This window comes from Carya illinoinensis, chromosome 11 (genome assembly GCF_018687715.1).
Source record: "Carya illinoinensis cultivar Pawnee chromosome 11, C.illinoinensisPawnee_v1, whole genome shotgun sequence".
Lineage (NCBI taxonomy): Eukaryota > Viridiplantae > Streptophyta > Magnoliopsida > Fagales > Juglandaceae > Carya > Carya illinoinensis.
Window position 1 is genome coordinate 24,627,080 of NC_056762.1, and position 16,915 is coordinate 24,643,994.

The 16,915-nt window shown below is 33.6% G+C and overlaps 1 protein-coding gene across 1 annotated transcript; it reads right to left on the reverse strand.

The window, feature by feature from the left end:
- Positions 1-1,105: 1,105 nt before the first annotated feature.
- On the reverse strand, positions 1,106-10,087 carry LOC122281607 (ATP-dependent Clp protease proteolytic subunit-related protein 4, chloroplastic-like). The gene is made up of 8 exons (XM_043093262.1): positions 9,776-10,087; positions 8,364-8,567; positions 6,127-6,182; positions 5,476-5,602; positions 4,971-5,048; positions 3,030-3,143; positions 2,825-2,937; positions 1,106-1,454 (listed from the first exon to the last, which is right to left on the reverse strand). Exons 1-7 carry the CDS (start codon positions 10,046-10,048, stop codon positions 2,866-2,868), a joined length of 924 nt encoding a protein of 307 aa, XP_042949196.1. The 5' UTR covers positions 10,049-10,087; the 3' UTR covers positions 1,106-1,454; positions 2,825-2,865.
- Positions 10,088-16,915: the final 6,828 nt, after the last annotated feature.

The window sequence follows — 16,915 nt, forward strand, 5'->3', positions numbered from 1 at the left end:
TCCACATTTGAGGTTTTGCTAGGATAGTTTATTTTTCGGTTTGTTGTAGTTCACATTTGTAATTTTTTTGGCAGTTTAGATTTGGTTTTGGTTTTTCTCCTGTAATCTCTTGTAATTTGGTTGGTTGCTTTTTAGTTTTTTTATGTTTGGGTTTTGGTTTTTCTTGTTTATCTGTATCCCCCAACCATTGGGTTGTAACAACGATTTTCTTTCATCACAAATAATAACTATTAATAAAATTGGAATACTGTTTTCTTCTTAAAACAATTTATTTATTTTTTTTATTTATTAACCACAATCTTTAGACATAATTCCCTTGATAACTATTAATAAAATTGGAGTACTGTTTTCTTCTTAAAAAAATTAAAAAAAAAAAATCTTTTATTTATTAACCACAATCTTTAGACATAATTCCCGGCCTGGTCATTGGGACAAGGGGGCTTTGGGCTATAGTCAAGGGCAGACCACTTTTTAGATACCGATCGATATTCTCCTTTTACATTAGAGGGTTCTTAAGAAGTGACGATTAGCCCCTTGTGTCATCCCCAAAGTGGAAGATTCGCATCAACCTAATTGCGTGAAACAATTGATGAGGTTCTACTTTGATTGGGGATATAGATCAGATATATGGGTCTCCAGTATAAACCGTCTTATGCTCATGAATATGTTTACTTTTTGGGTTCTGTGAATAAAATTATATAAAGTTGTACATATATTTATTTGTTTGATTATGCCATACCAAAATTATTTATATATAGTCAGTTATTTACAATAAAAATAATCATTTTCTATTAAAAGTTCATTTTCATCACAAATAATCTTTTTCATTACAAATAACTGATAAAAAAATAATGACTTTTCTATAAAAGGCAAAGAGATGATGTCATATTCATTATATGAAATCATTGCAGCAAATTTTGTTCAGATTTTCTTTTCACACTTGTCATTATCATCTAATAAATTTCAATTATTATAATAAATAATCTCCAATCATCTAATATCGCATCATTCCATTTCTTTTACCATATAGTTCTATTCAGCTAGCTTTACCGCCAAACCCAACCTATTTAAAACCGACAAGCAAAGCCCCAAAAAAGTACCGCTCTTTTTCTGTGCCAAATATGTTAACTAGGAAACAATGTGAGCTATGCCTTGTCCAATACTCATTTCACATCACCAAGTCAACAAATAATGAAAAGCACAATGAAAACTCGTTTTTACACATCGGCAAGCTTGAGCTACAATGTTTGACATCAACATGGATATGATCAGGCAAGAATACCAATGGTACCTTGGGGGTGTTCATATAATTTGCATTGCCAATGGTTGAGTTTCTCCACTTTGATGGGATTTCCATGGGTGTTTGCTACTTTCTTCTTTATGCTTAGCCTTTCTTCGCATACTGAGCAACTTGCTCCTCCTATATCTAGAACCTAATTTTTGTATGCTTCGATCTGACAAGGTATGAGTAAAAAAATAGTTAGAAATGCAGAAAAGTGGCTAACATAACTGAGTACAATCAACTGAGCAATACAATGTTACGATACCACACGATTTCAACTATTTGAACACCATGCAGTAACATACAATAACCAATGATTAGTAATTACCGTGATTGCTCTAGGTTATATGGACACTTTGGCGATGATGAGAACTCATCAAAAGCACAATTTATGCCCTAATTTCCTAGATACTCATTTCAATTCAATTTACATTGCTTAGCCAACAAAAAATTCACAAACCAATAACCATTTTGACACCCGTATCAAACCATTGAAGACAAACATAACACAAATTAGAATAGTAATGATTATATCAACATACTCTGCAACCCAGAGAAAGTTCCCATTACCATAATGAGCTGAAGCAATGACATCACACTCCATAATTGGGTCATAACAACTAAAAGCACATAATGAAAGACATGCTATTCATACTCGGGACCAAACTACATGTCTGGTCTATATTTCCAAATCCATTACTGCCTCCCATCCCCTCTCCTACACTCTGATTTGGGACGAGAAAGAAGGGGACAAAAGATCACATGGTGTGAGATGGAATGAAACTACCAAGTGACAGAGCACACCACCAACTAGCAATGCATGAGTCACTCTCAATCACAATTTGTGCAGTCATAAAGAAATAATAAAAAAGGGCAAAAGTTATGTGTAGATCAAGTTAACCAATAGTCAAAATCAGAAGCTTAGTCAGTACCCAGGTGTCAGGTGCAATCATGAAGAGAAAAAGCAGTTACATTCCAATTCCAGAACCTGCTTATTCTCATGCTACAAATTGATTTGTTAAAGAAACTGATGAAATTCGGTCGTACCAAAGTGGGAGAAGTGGAAGACAAGGTAAAAAAGTGAGATCATCGAGTTCAAAACTTCAGAATAGAGTATATTTATCACTAAGTAAGATGTGGCATATTTATCACCATTAAGTAATTATTTATTACATGCTTCTTTATCATCTAATGGTGATGAATGTGCCACATCTTACTTAGTAGGATGAAAGTAAGATAAACGTGTGGAATATAGCATTACTCTTTTCAAAATATGCAGATTTCCCAGGCGGGGTGGAGGGGGTTTGGGGTACTTCCATAAACATATTAGAGAAGCTGACAAACCATCTTGCCTATGCCAGCACAAAAAACAGTGCACAAAAAAAAATCAGTAGTGTAAAGCAGCGTGGAGAATGCCAGTAAAAACTGGGGAACCGATTGGCATCAATGAGCTGCTCCATAGAGAAAAAATATCTAGTCTACATTAAAGGCAGTTTGTGAATTCTATTCACAATCTGATGGGGACTTGTAAATCTGCTTTACCTCAATATTCCACACAATAATAAATCCATGCTTTATGAGAGTCAAATCAGTTGCGCCTTTTTCAGGTCTGAGACAACTCCACGGTCTTTAGAACTCCTTTCATTGTATAGTACCTGGATAAAATTAAAGTCAAATGGGAACGTCAAGTTAGTGTTGTATGACAACTAGACCAGACACTAAAGTAAATCTTTCTTTCTAGAGACACCTTATCAATGATGCCGTATTCCACTGCTTCACTAGGACTAAAATATTTTGGGCGCCTGATGTCATCTTCAATCTGTTCAGGCGATTTTCCAACATGCTTTGCAAGGAGATTAACCTTGAATTAAATTAAATAGCAACTATGTCAGGTGGTACACCAGCTCATGCTTAAAAACATATCTAAATGCTAAGTTGCCAAAGTCTATCAGTAGTAAGAATCAAATTAAAGCTGTTTACATGGAACTACAGAAACAATTCTTCATTTATATGGAGAGGAAAGTGGGGCCTTGTTAGAAATTGGAACATAGAAATTTATTTTCCTAATATCCCAAAACCAAGATTCTAAGGATGCGTTTGGGAACACAAGTATTCTCATATATTTTTTATCTAATCTTTACCTAATCATTACTACTTTCTGAAACTCCCAAACAATAAAGAAAAAATAATACAACTATTTCAAATTTCAAAATAAAAATAATATTAAAAAATTATACTCAAACAAATTTTTAACTTAATAATATTTTTATTTGAGCCTGTTTGGGATTGAGTTTGAAAGCTTAAAAAGTGCTTTTAACTGTTTAAAAGCTCATTTTAAAGAAAAAAATTATACGTTTGGTAAATTTATAAATAATCACCTAAAAAAGCTAAAAGTCTACTTTTTAAAAAAGCATCAAATTGAAACTTTCATCGAAAAGCTCCTGCAGATAACTGTATATTTTAAAAAAATTAATGTAACTAACTTTAAAAGTGCTTTAAATCCATATTTATCAAACAGTAAATAGCTTTTGAAGTATAGAGCTTATGATTTAAATTATAAGCTATAAGCAAATTTCCAACCATAATTCCAAACATGCACTTAAACTTTTTCTCTCATTTTCCAAAACCCCATAAAACATCTTAACTCAAACTATTTCACTACTATTCATAGATATGCCGAAATATTCTAAGTATCTAAATGAGCCCTAAAGCTCAAATACAAGTTAAATTAAAAATCCTCACTCTCTCTCTTCTCACGCACTTTTCCTCTCCCTTGTGCATACATGAAAAAAAATGGGCCAATGTTTGAGGTCAAATGGATGAATCTCTTGCCTTATTCGACCATTTATGGTAATATGTGACGCATGAATATATATCAAAAACCAACATCTTTTTTTTCCTTTTCTTTCATCTAACAAACAAACCCAACTCTCTCTCTCTCTCTCTCTCTCTCACAACACACACACACATGCAAGTGTTTATGGAAATACATTAAACATGAAAATTCATAACTGAAACGCTCTGTTTTCTACCTCCTTTTTTTCCGGATAACAACAAAATGCTCTCTCTCGTTAATCATTAAATCTTATTCTCTCTTGTATAATTTATACATTCAAACAATAAAGACGTCAATTATTCTAAAAATTTAAAATCAAGAGGCACGGCCAGACAAAATTCAGCTGAACAGCATAACCTGTATAATTTTTTTTTTTTTGATAAATTATAGAACATAATTTTCCAAATTGCACCCACTTCCTTGCTATTTAACAAAGAAAGAAAAGTTGTAAAACCTCCTTCTATTGATAATAAATTTTGATTTAGCAATACCTTATTTCTTCATCAAAACATATTTCTTTGGGCTATAACAATAGACTTCAATGGAATTAGTCTCCATGACTTCCTTGTATTATCTCTAGCTCTTAATTAGGTGCATTATCTTGTACATGTCCTATGTATTTGGGGCTATGTCTATTTCATATTAATAAATTTTTTTAACTTATAAAAAAATCATAAAAAATTTTGATGATTGTGAAAAAACATGAAAACAAAGCAACAAAGGAACTTCCGATCAACATTAAGATTTGCTTAAACAAGTTGTGAAAATGCCCCGAAAAGAAAATATATAAATAGTGACTGACCACAGAAATAGAAGGGGAGAAAACATGTAACATGACTGATTAAAACATACCAACTCTGCCTTGACATTTTTTACTTCTTTCCTTGCAAGGTCAATGTCAGTTGCTTGACCTTGGAACCTGGCAATTGGCTGTAGATTGATTGAGATATAATTGAGATATAAGACGAAAACTTCATAAGAAATTAACCAATACACAAATAGGAAAAAAGGCCAAGCAAGATTGACACAGAAGGCAAAGAAATTACGGAAGGAAGAAATTTCTTTTGGATAACAAAGGAACCTTAGAGACAGTACAACCCTAACATTTTTGTAGCTGATTAAATTCTAGACTTGAGTAACAAATCAACATCACATGAATCAGACAAATCATTGCCTTTTCACCAATAGGAGTGGCCCCTAAAAATTATTTGCACCCAAGGGTTCAAATCTTATACCTGGGGCGGGTATAGCCCAGCGCCCCCCCCCCCCCCCCCCGGCATCACTTCCCACTAGAGCTAACCACTAGGGTTTGGAAGGGAAAAAAACTCAAAGCGTCAGAGATCACAGAAAGAAAAACCTGCTTTATCATGATTGTTGACGAGGGCAAAGCAGAACGGTTCCCCTTGGCACCAGCAGCCAAAAGTAAAGCTGCTTCTCCCCAGGCATTACCAACACAGAGAGTAAATATAGGTGGCTTGACATACCTGCAGTGAAAGAGGATCTCTCTGTCATCAGTGAGAATGTGTTTAAATTACAGTTCATTGTTCAACACAGAATTAGTTTTGTTTCCTCAGCTGCATGTAACAAACCACATATTCTTTAAAAAGCAATGATAACCAAAATAAAATAAAATAAAATAAAATAAACCACCGAAATACAGAACTTTGGGAGATTTCATCAGTAAAAAATATAGTGGACAGATAAGTAGAAGCAAAGTAAATCATTGCATCCGTAAGCCTGCAAGTTACTACAAAGCCTACAAACAAAAAAAAGTTACTACAAAGCCTCAGCCTGACTCACAATGCACAAAAAATGGGCCATCTGAACCATTTGAATTCTTGATTATGACTTTTAAACTCATAATATCATCAAGAGAACACCGAGAAGGAAAAAACGGTTCTACGCCATCCCTAAAGTTTCCTAAAGGAGTATATTAACGGCTCATCAGAATTAGACAGTTTAAATACATGACTCATTATGTATTTATGTAAGCATAAACATTAATGACCTCATAACATCATAAATCGCAAAAGCCTCAGTCTCGTAACCCAACTTCTCGCCACCCTGAAAATAGCGAAAGGAGATATTAAGGCAAATCATTGCATGGAAATACTAAGCACCATTTGAAAGTTTCATATAATGTAACAACCCAAGAAAGTGCTATCCGCATTTGTGCTATAGCCACAAAGGGACAAGTCAAGTTGAAGCTTCCCTAAAATCACTTACAAAACCCAATCGCACCTAGCACGTAACTAAATGTGAGACTTAACACCCATGACTACTGTTATAACCTACCCACTTTGCGTGGGTTATTCATATCCCCAATGTGGGGCTGAGGTGGTGCATGTTAAACTTGGATCATTCTATTAAGATAGAGACCCCAAAAAAGGAAAAAAAAAAAAACCAATAAAAATGTGATACCTCATATAATAAGTGATAAAGATGGGCAGTATATAGGACCCCACATTGCTTGGGAATGAGAAGTTCTTGCTCTTTATAATAGTTACAATAGGGCTCCAATTGTATCATTAACTAATCCTTTTGGAGTATAGGCCCATATGTGGATTGGGTCACACTTGGGGTGTTACAAAATGGTATCATAATCTATCTCAACCAGAAATGTGGGACCTAAGTCGTGCCACCTAAGATGGACTGACCCAACGAGGATGTCGGGAATTTAAGGGTGTGATACCCTATACTGATTGATAAATAATAAGAGTAGGTGGTGTATAGGATCCGTATTGCTTGGGAATGAGGGATTCTTGCTTTTTATAATGGTTCTATTAGGGCTCCAATTGTATCATTGACTAGTCCTTTAGAAGTATGCCCAAATGTGGCTTGGGCCTCCCTTGGGTCGTTATAGAAAAGGAGGAAAATATTTATATTCTCTGAAATGAAGTATCTAAAAACGTAAAAGAAGATATTTTGCCCTTGAAGTTAAAGAAGGATACACTAGGGTTTGGGGCGATTATAAGAGCCAAAGCTGCAACCATCACTAACTTGTTGAAGAAAATAAAATGTTTCTCTCACTACACATTCCACCATCTCTGTTTGATAAGTACCTTCCACATTCCATTAATGGTATCTAGAAGTTAATTAAGCGCTACATATAATTTTTTTTAGGAGGGGGGAACCACCCCATGGCAATGCCCTTAAGACTCACCCATGTAACCGAAACCACAGGGGAGACTAGCACAACAATCCACCACCATGATCTCCCACTTAAATCCCAGTTTGATTGTGATACCCCAAATGATAATGAAAATGGTAGGTGGTGTATGGGATCCCACATTGGTTGGGAATGAAAGTTCTTTCTCTTTATAAGGTTCAAATGAGGCTCCAATTATATCATTGACTAGTCATTTTGGAGTATAGGCCATGTGGTTTGAGCTTTCCATTGGGACGTTACAAATAAGAGAGTCCCACATTTCTGGTTGGGATTGGCTCTGATACCATTTATAACGCCTTAATAGACGGCCCAAACCACATGGTCTATACTCCCAAAGGACTAGTCAATGATACAATTGGAGCCTCATTGGAACCTTATAAAGAGCAAGAATTTCTCATTTCCAAGCAATATGGGATCCCATACATAACCTACCATTATTCTTATTATATGGGGTATCACATTGATCTCAAGAGGAATCGAACTTGTGACATGGAGCTCAAGCACATAAGTTCACCCTTACCACTGGGGCTACCCCACCCGTGGGTCTCTGCATATAATTATACTATTTTTTTTCAATTTCCCATAACATTTTTTTTATAGGTAAAATTTCCCATAACATATATTCAATAATTTCATAACATTTCCACATTTTTAAAGTTCTATAATAATTTATTCATCCATAAAACATTCCTCTTATCAAAAAATGAAAAATACAAATACAAATAAACTTATAGAAAACATTCCTATTAATGGGGACCCCTAGTCAAGCCTAATAGTGAAAATCCAAGGATAAATCCATCATTGTTGGGCTTGAGAAACAATTTCTTTGTTCTCATCTTCCATAGTAGGGGCAATCATATTCAACTAAATTTGATAAAAGACAGCCGATTTACTTTTTTACAAATGTAAGAGAACGCATGAAGGATAACATTTACATGGAAGAATCAAACTCTATATTGCCGATCTCATTAATCAATTTATATAAGATAGTGCCCATGTATCCATGATATACATACAAAAAGAATATTCAAGGGAAGTTTCAGGAGCAAGCTAGAGAAAATAAAGAAAAGTATTGCCTTGGTTGTTCCAGTGGAGTTTATGTATAGATAGATAGGCTTGTCAGCATCTTCATACTGAAGATACAAGAATTCTGCCAGTATCAACTCTGTGACAGAAGGTACAAGGGACATGCCCAAGTAAACAATCCGGTTCTTGTACAAGTAAGATGCCAAATCCGGAGGAGGTTGCTCCCATGCACTTCCCCTTGAAAATGGAATAACCTGTCCACCAATGCATTACAGTTATCGTGAAATATAAAGAGTTGATGTGGAGTACAGAAAACTTGATGCTGCTCGAATTATAATCAAGTTAAGGGAATCCAGAAATGTTTTTTGATAAGTAAGAGAGTTTTATTATTAAAAAATGCAAAAGGCATAGCCTAAGTGCATAGGATGTACACAAGATGATCACCTAATTCAGATACATGAAAATCATTAAAGCTGAGTCCCTTAAAATCTATAGCGACTGCCCAAAGGAACAGAATATTGAAAAATAAATTTTCAAGCCCTTCCTAATGATCCACAAAATGAGGGAATCCAATTTTTTTTGGTAATTCATGAAATTTTATTAAAAAATGCAGAGGGTTGTAACCCCGAGTATAGATGAAGTACACAAAAGGAGACACCCAACTCACAAGAAGAAAAGGAGAAAAAGTCTTTGCAGTCAAGAAAACTAGAAAATTGGAAGCTGTGGTGAGCAGCCAGCCAAACATAGAGGGTGCTTAATGCAGTAACTTTTAACTCTGGCGGAGTCTATTGTCTAATATACCACATTAAGCATAGTGGAACCATCCTCCAAACTTCTTAATTTCTAAGACATCCATAGGGTTTCCACCAACATGCCAATATTGAACTCACTAGAGCAAAAATCGCTCAATCACATAGGTGCTGAATATCACACTGATAAGTATCTTTTTCTAGGGATTCTAATAGCTCTCAAAGGGTTGGTTGACATTAACCAAGCATCGGCTTAGTTGCGTAGAAACTACATAACTGAGTACATTAAGAAAAATGCCATAAACGCTGCGGGTGTTTGCACTTTTTGTTTTGTTCCATCTATTGTGGTAAGTTAGTATCCCATACACACCAGTTCATCCCTTGCTTTCACCTATTCTGGAACTAGGTCAGTCAGGTTTTATTTCTTTTATTGTACCTTGCACAATTAATCTCCTTTCTTATGATATTTCTAGTTTTGCTTATTGAGCTCTTAATCCAACTTTTATATTCAGAAATTCTATTGGACTGAGAAAAAAAAAAATATGCATAGACATTATGGAAATGCATACACCCTATAAATCAAAGAGTTTCTAAGATCCTTAAGAAAACAAAACAAAGGATTCCTCCGAAATCAGACCCAATCCCAACTTATATTTCTTCGCCAACAATTTGGAACAAACAAAAACGCATAGAAATTGGGTAAAGAGTTGTACCATAGTGACGACGCCTCGCTTACCCTTGGAGCGAGGAAACGACGCCGGATTGAGAGACAAGGGACGGAGTTTGTGGCCGGAGAAGTCAGCGGAGATGCTGCCGTAGGGGAAGGGAGTGAAGAAGTTGCAGGAGAGAGTTGATTTCGGAGAGAAGGAGGTTGAACTGCGGTTAGGGTTTACAGATAGAGGCGGTACTAACATGGGCCAGTGGAGCGCTAAGCTGGAAGCGGTGGTGACGACCGCCATGGCTTTAGCAGTCGGTAGAAGGAACATCAACAAAAAGATCGTTCGGAAATGGATAATTATAGTGGGCTTTGGGTTCAAACCGTAAAGCCGATCGTTGAACTCAGCCCAATGGATCCACTTGCAATACAGTTTGTAGAGATTGAGCACTTAAGACGTGTTTGGAATTGTGGTATGAGTTTTAAAAAGTATTTAAATAATTTTAAAATTTTTTAATAAAAAAATTAAGTTATTTAAGTATTACATATTAAAATACTTTTAATTTTAAATAAATTAAAAATTACATTTGATTTTGATACTTTTCCTCAAACGTCCTTTTTTGAATAATGCAGAATATAATTTGAATACAATTTAAAAAATGTCAATGAACGAAAATATCTATACAACTTTAAGATAATCAAAATTGTCAAACGTTTTAAAATATGATCATAATTTTTAAAAATTCAAATAATCGTTATTTTTACCTCAAAAAGCATTTTTTAAATTTATTTCTAAACAAATACAACATATTTGAAAATACTTTAAACATATTGTAATCAAACAGTAAATAAATTTTTAATAATAAAACTTATTATTTAAGTTATAAACTATAAATCCTAAAACTATAAGTTATATTTCTCATCGAAATTTCAAACATGCACTTAGTCTATATTAGAATTTGAATAAAACTACTTTGCCCCACCAAATGCACCACTCTTATTGACCGCTCACCAAAAAAAAAAATTTACTTAATGATTAAGGAAGTGATTTTAAGTGTATTTATATATTTTTTTATTTTTTAAAAATATTTAATATATTAAAAAATTTTTTAAAAAAGTGAAAAAAAGGGTTGGGTGGCATAGTAGCCCGACTTTTAAAATTTTGTAAATAGTAATAAAATAATTGATAAATAGTAATGAAATAGTTTAAAATAATATATATTTTTTTATTGAGTTTTGAAAAATGAAAGTGAAAAAAATTGAGTAAAAAATATTATAAACTTAAAAAATTATTTAAATATCATTTTTAATATTATTTTCTTTTGAAGTTTGACGAAATTGTATTAATTTTTTTATTTCATTTTTAAGTTTGTAAAAGTTGTAATGACTAGGTTGTAATAACTAGATAAAAAAAGTTAACTATTTGAAATTGAAAAATTTGTGTTTGGGGGCACATTTGGATTATCTATGAATAATAATGAAATAGTTTGAGTAAAAATATTTTATTAGTTTTGGGAAATGACAGAGTAAAAGTTGAATAAAAATATTATAAAATTAAAAATTTGTTTGAATAGAATTTTTTAATATAATATTTATTTTTAAATTTGAAAAAGTAGTATAGTTTTTTGTACTTTATTTGGGAGTTTGAAAAATTTGTAGTGATTATATAAAAATGTCAAAAATTTAAAATTGAAAAATGATTTGTGTTGATATTTGGGAAGGAAATATATGAGAATATTTGAGATATATCATGTTGCTAAACGAGGCTTGAGTAATGTTTGGAAATAAAATTATAAGTTTTGAAAATTTCTCTTATAATCTCATTACCCAATCGTGCCATGAATTTGTTGGCTGTGGTGGTCTCGAGAAACTATGGTGCTTTTTAAATATTTATGGATTAGGAAGATCATGTGCCTAATATTGGAGAGGTGAATAGAGTAGGTTGCTTGCTCAAAATGTTAATGCTTTGTGAATAAGCACAAGCTAATTATAAATTACATGGCAAATTTATATGGATGGTGTTGGTCAATGGTTTTCCGAGCCTTTGTAAATATACATTATTTTTGTTGCGAGCGGTGCAAAGAAATTGGAAAAGCATTTAGAATTTCTTAGTTTCATTGCACACCATCATTGCAAAAAGGAATAGGTGATGCAACTCAAGATGCCAAATGAAAAAAATTATATTCTTTGTATGCAATTACTTATGAATAGCTAGTCCAAGGATCATGAAAGCATGCACACTATAAGAGAAACAACTTTTGCGTCGTAATAAATTGCCACAAAAATATCAAAAATCGCTACAAAATAATTAATTCCGTCCAAATCCAATCGTTGAAAGTGGATGCAACTAGAGCGTCTCAAAAGGTTCATGACAGCAAAGCTAGTGCCGATCACAAATAGCTCTAATATTTTGCAGCGAATTATGTTGCCACAAACATATTTCAATTTCAACGCACAAGAGTAAGTAGATGGTAGAAAAAACAAAATCGCGGCAATATGTTTATGCCACAATTGAAATATATTGCGGCAGAAAGGATTATTCCTGAACTCTTTTTAGTATTGCAAATAACTATCGCCACAAGTATTTTATATTGGAAAATGCTTCTTGAAATGAGGATTGTGATCGACAATCTTGATGTATTTTTTATTTTATTTTTTTATTTTTATTTAATGGTTAAAGAAATAATTCTTAGTGGATTTGTATTTTTTTTAAATGTTTAAATATATATATAAAAAAACTATTGAAAATAAAAAAATAAATTTACACTTATTGGTCCACTCCCTCAATCCAAGTAGCATTGTCCATTTATAATTGTGACGACATGGATCTTCACAAATGTGCTATTATTGTGATGCAGAAAGACTAACTACGTGGTCAAGAAATACATTTGTGACTAACAAGTAGTGCCACAGTTATAAACAATTTGTTAGGAAAAAATTTATTGCCGACTCCAAAACTATCGTTGAAAAGGGCGGTGCTACACTAACCGCTGGGAGCTCCCGCTAATGGTTTGGAAATTTTTTTTTTTTTTTGTATTTTTTACATGTATTTTTTTAATATATTTAAATATTTTTAAAAAAATAAAAAATATTCATAATATTATTAAAAAATATTTACTTAATCATTAAGTAAAAAAAATAATAAAAATAAAATAAAAACATCACAGCGGTAGAATCTAGCGGTGGAAAGTAGTGGTAAGACTAGTATTTTCCTTGTCGAAAATAATGTTGTTGCTGCAAATAATTTAGATTTTGTGGTGCTTATTACCTTGTCGCAAATGCTAGTAAATTGTAGTAAAAGATCTTTTTGCCGACATCAAGAATTACATTTGTGGCTAAGTAGTAGCGCCACGAGTATAAACAATTCGTCGAGAAATTTACTATTTTTTACTCTGAAACTATTGACACAATTGTTTTGTTACTGCAGATTGTTTAATTTTTATGGCGCTTATTACCTTGTTGTAAGTGCTAATGAATTGTACGAAAAGATTCACATTGATGTACGTGCAATTTGTTATCGTCACAAATACATTTTTTGGGGGAAAAACTTGTAGAGCATTTTTTATTTGTTGCTTGAATTCCGTCACAAATTGTTATAATGGATTGCAAAAAATCAAGGATTGAGTAAAACTTTGTTATGGTAATTAATGGTTTCCAGCAATATTTCGGATCAATTTATATATCCTGAAATTGATGATAACAAATTACACGACTTAGTAACATTCTAATGTTAGACAACTAATGCTAGATCAATTGATGAGTTAGGTTTTTTTTTCTTCTTCTTGTAGTTTTCTGGAATGAGATTGCTACTTATATTCTGGTGGCCACTTAACATTATATATAAATATACTAGACATAAATTAAATATAGTAGACACAACATTGATATCAAAGTTTTTTTATTATATATTTAGAGACCAAGCATATATACTAGAATGCATGCTCAACTGTATTGTATCAATGTACCTATAGTACTAGATATCATACCATGTATCAAACTTCATATAGTCATGTCAAAATATGCGAGACATCATGATAAGTATTCTTCAGTCAACCTTGGTGCAAGCTATATAATATATACATACATATGTGGGAGACAACTTTTATATAATCATTTAGAGCACACAACTATAGTACCAGACTAGTAAGTGGAAGTTGAGTGCTTGCTTTGATACTACTTAACATATGGTCATAAATCTTTGTTTGTCTTGGTTGCTTCAGCTCTTCTTCTTCATCAAATTAGATCTCAAGTTCCATTTTCCTGCATCCACATAAGTTTTCACGATGTTAGGTAAACTTGATCGTGTAATGTTTTGGGAACGATGATGAAGAAGAACAACAACCATATATATTCATACAAAATTTAAATCCTATATATATACACAATATGTGTAGCGTGACTATCCTCATCAACACCCAAATCTTTATATGCATGATGAAAGGACACTTCAACATATTTATATATGTCTGTGTCCACTTCGCACTGCCAACACCACAACAGATGACCTTACATCATCCACCACCAAGATGTCTAGCACCAACATAACAACATGAAAAGCAACTCATAGACATAATTGGGAAAATAAATAACCAACACAACAACAACAAACACACATATTTATGTATTTTGCAAATTTACCTATTAATACAAGGGTACCAACACAACAATCAATATTTTCTTGTGTGGAGCATTGCTTCTGTGATTAAAACATGCATATGCTGATAACTCATCTCCCCATTCCAACCAGCACCAACATACAATTTCAAAAATTATTTCACCAACCATTGAGATCAAACATCTGTTGACCAACACTCTTGACCTTCCAAGTTCCCAACCACCCAATCATCACTTCCAAAACTCACTCCAGAGTTATCTCATACCAGTAACAAAAGGGCTGTCACCATGGCCTCTCAAAATATATTTATACAAAAAAGTCCCCACAAAATCCTTAGTTAGTAGCCCAAGCCTCTCTTGGAAACTCTCCCTATGATTGTTGTTGTGACACAGAGTAAGTCATGAATTTATCATATTCAACTTGCTTCTGCAATAGATTCTGCACAATATTTGACTTTAGTTCTTTAAGCTGTGCTTTGTAATACTTGGCATCTTGTGAGGTCCCACTGACATCAACACCATAATGTGACCTTCTATTCAATTTGGGCATGTCCATCTCTCCCAACCCTCTCGCATATCTCGGGCTACAGCTGAGAACCTTCCAGAAATCACCACCACTACCTCTAGAGTTCAATTCTCAAGATCCATTGCATTTAGCATTTCCACAATTTGATTCTTCAACAATAATGCACAAAAATGTTATCAATCATGAAGAAAATATAACCAATATAAAAAATAAATAGCATGAACTAGTTGTTAGAAACTATAAAAGCCAGTCAACTGCCCAAGTTTATTGTTACTCACATTAGCCGTTACCAATCAACCAAAAGGACCTCGAGGCCTTATGCATGGTATCTGAATCATTTGAAATGGTAAAAATATCATTATAAGATAAAGACCAACTTACGTACCTGGATTGCCTAAGGATGGACGTTGCTCACAGAAACGAAACTAGAACTTTTTGTTACTAGGAGTCCTGCTAGCTAGGGCCATCGAGAGCAGTCCGAGGATTTCTATCAAAAAAGTGAAAAATGTACTTTTAAATATTTTTTTTAAAAAAATTTACAAATTTATTTAAAAACACTTCCTTAACAATTAATAAATAAATGACAATTTGTAGCTTTTGTCAAGATACATCCTCGATAGATGCTTCATTTCCAATCCCTTGTTATTATGGGCGAAAATTGGGTCAGGACATATACTTCATTACCCGTTTTAAGTTCAAAATTAAAGAGTAGGGGACATTGGTTTATCTTTTTGGGTAAAAATATTATTATCTTTTGATGAAATTGTTATCTTGTTACTCTAATTTACAACTTTATAACATGTAAATTTGAGATTCGCATTTCATTATCAACTCACATTTAAAGGGTCTAAATTCAACTATATTAAGTAATAATTAATAATAAGAACCGAATAACTCAATGTATACAACCAAAATTCATATGAAAATCTAAAGAGATGTTAATAAGGAAGACTATTCTGGATATATTCAAGATGGAACTAGTTTAGAGAGAAAACCTCCAATTTCTCTCTAAAAACTCCTCCAAATCGAAACTAGTTTGAGAGGGGCCCCTCCCCCAAATCTCTCCAACCTTTTTGTTTTCGTCTTGGTTTTCTTTTTCTCTTTTTTATGTATGTGTTTTGCTCTTTATTTTTTTGTGTTTTTTCTCCAACCAAATAAAGGACTGAACTGGAAATTTCTTGTGTTCCAAGTCCGACCCTCAACCCTCCATAGTAGTAGTTCAATGCTCGTAGTGGTGCATCGCAACTCTCCAAGCACGACCCGCAACCACCCACTATGAATGCATGCAAGATGGACTGAGTGGACTGCTGCGTAGTGGTGGCATAAATGAAAATGGCAGGTGCTTGTGCATGCGGAGGGGGTTGAGAGGCACGGTTGCTTTGGTAGGTGGAGGAAGATTTGGCCAGCACAGAGGTGGGCAAGAGGAAGTGGTGAACTCACCAGGTTGCTTTGGTGAGCCGCTTGCCAGTGGTGGCACTAAATGCACCAAGTGATTGGGCTCGTGGAGAGTTGGGCTTTGTTTTTAATGGGCTAGTGCTCGTGTTGGCAGGGGACGATGGCGCTTGGCTAGCTGGTGTTCATGCTTGAGGGACGGCAGCGTAGCCTAGGTTGGTGCTTGGGCGACAAAGACGAGGCTAGCTGGCTTGTGCTGAAGAGGTCATGGGCAATGAAGAGAGAAGCAGGAAGAATAAAGAAAATGGAAAAATAAAAATAAACAAATAAAGAAGAAACAATTTTTCTATGTACAAGCAAGATGTGTACCAATTAGCGCACCAAGATAACATGGCAGGACCTTTTTTCATTTAAAAAAAAATAAGAGTTTTGCTACGTACAAGCAAAATTATGTACTAATCTGCGTACCAATACTGATTCCTTTGTATTCAAAATTTAAATTAGCATTTTTTTAATAAAATTTATTTTTTTTACTAATCACATTAAATTAGTGCACATATTAGTACGTAATTGTGCTTGCAACTAGATTTTTCAAAAAAAAAAATGAAGAGAAGTTATGAAGAGAAGAAGCTTGGATGATCTCCTCTGCCATTTCGTCTGTTTCTC

What these genes read in the sequence shown, in the direction of transcription:
- LOC122281607 (XM_043093262.1), bottom strand. Translation starts at nt 10,048, where the DNA reads ATGTTCCTTCTACCGACTGCTAAAGCCATGGCGGTCGTCACCACCGCT. An exon ending in GCGATTTATGATGTTATGAG is followed by an intron (nt 5,603 to 6,126) that starts GTCATTAATGTT and finishes CTTTCACTGCAG; the next exon opens with GTATGTCAAGCCACCTATAT. An exon ending in AAAATGTCAAGGCAGAGTTG is followed by an intron (nt 3,144 to 4,970) that starts GTATGTTTTAAT and finishes ATTTAATTCAAG; the next exon opens with GTTAATCTCCTTGCAAAGCA.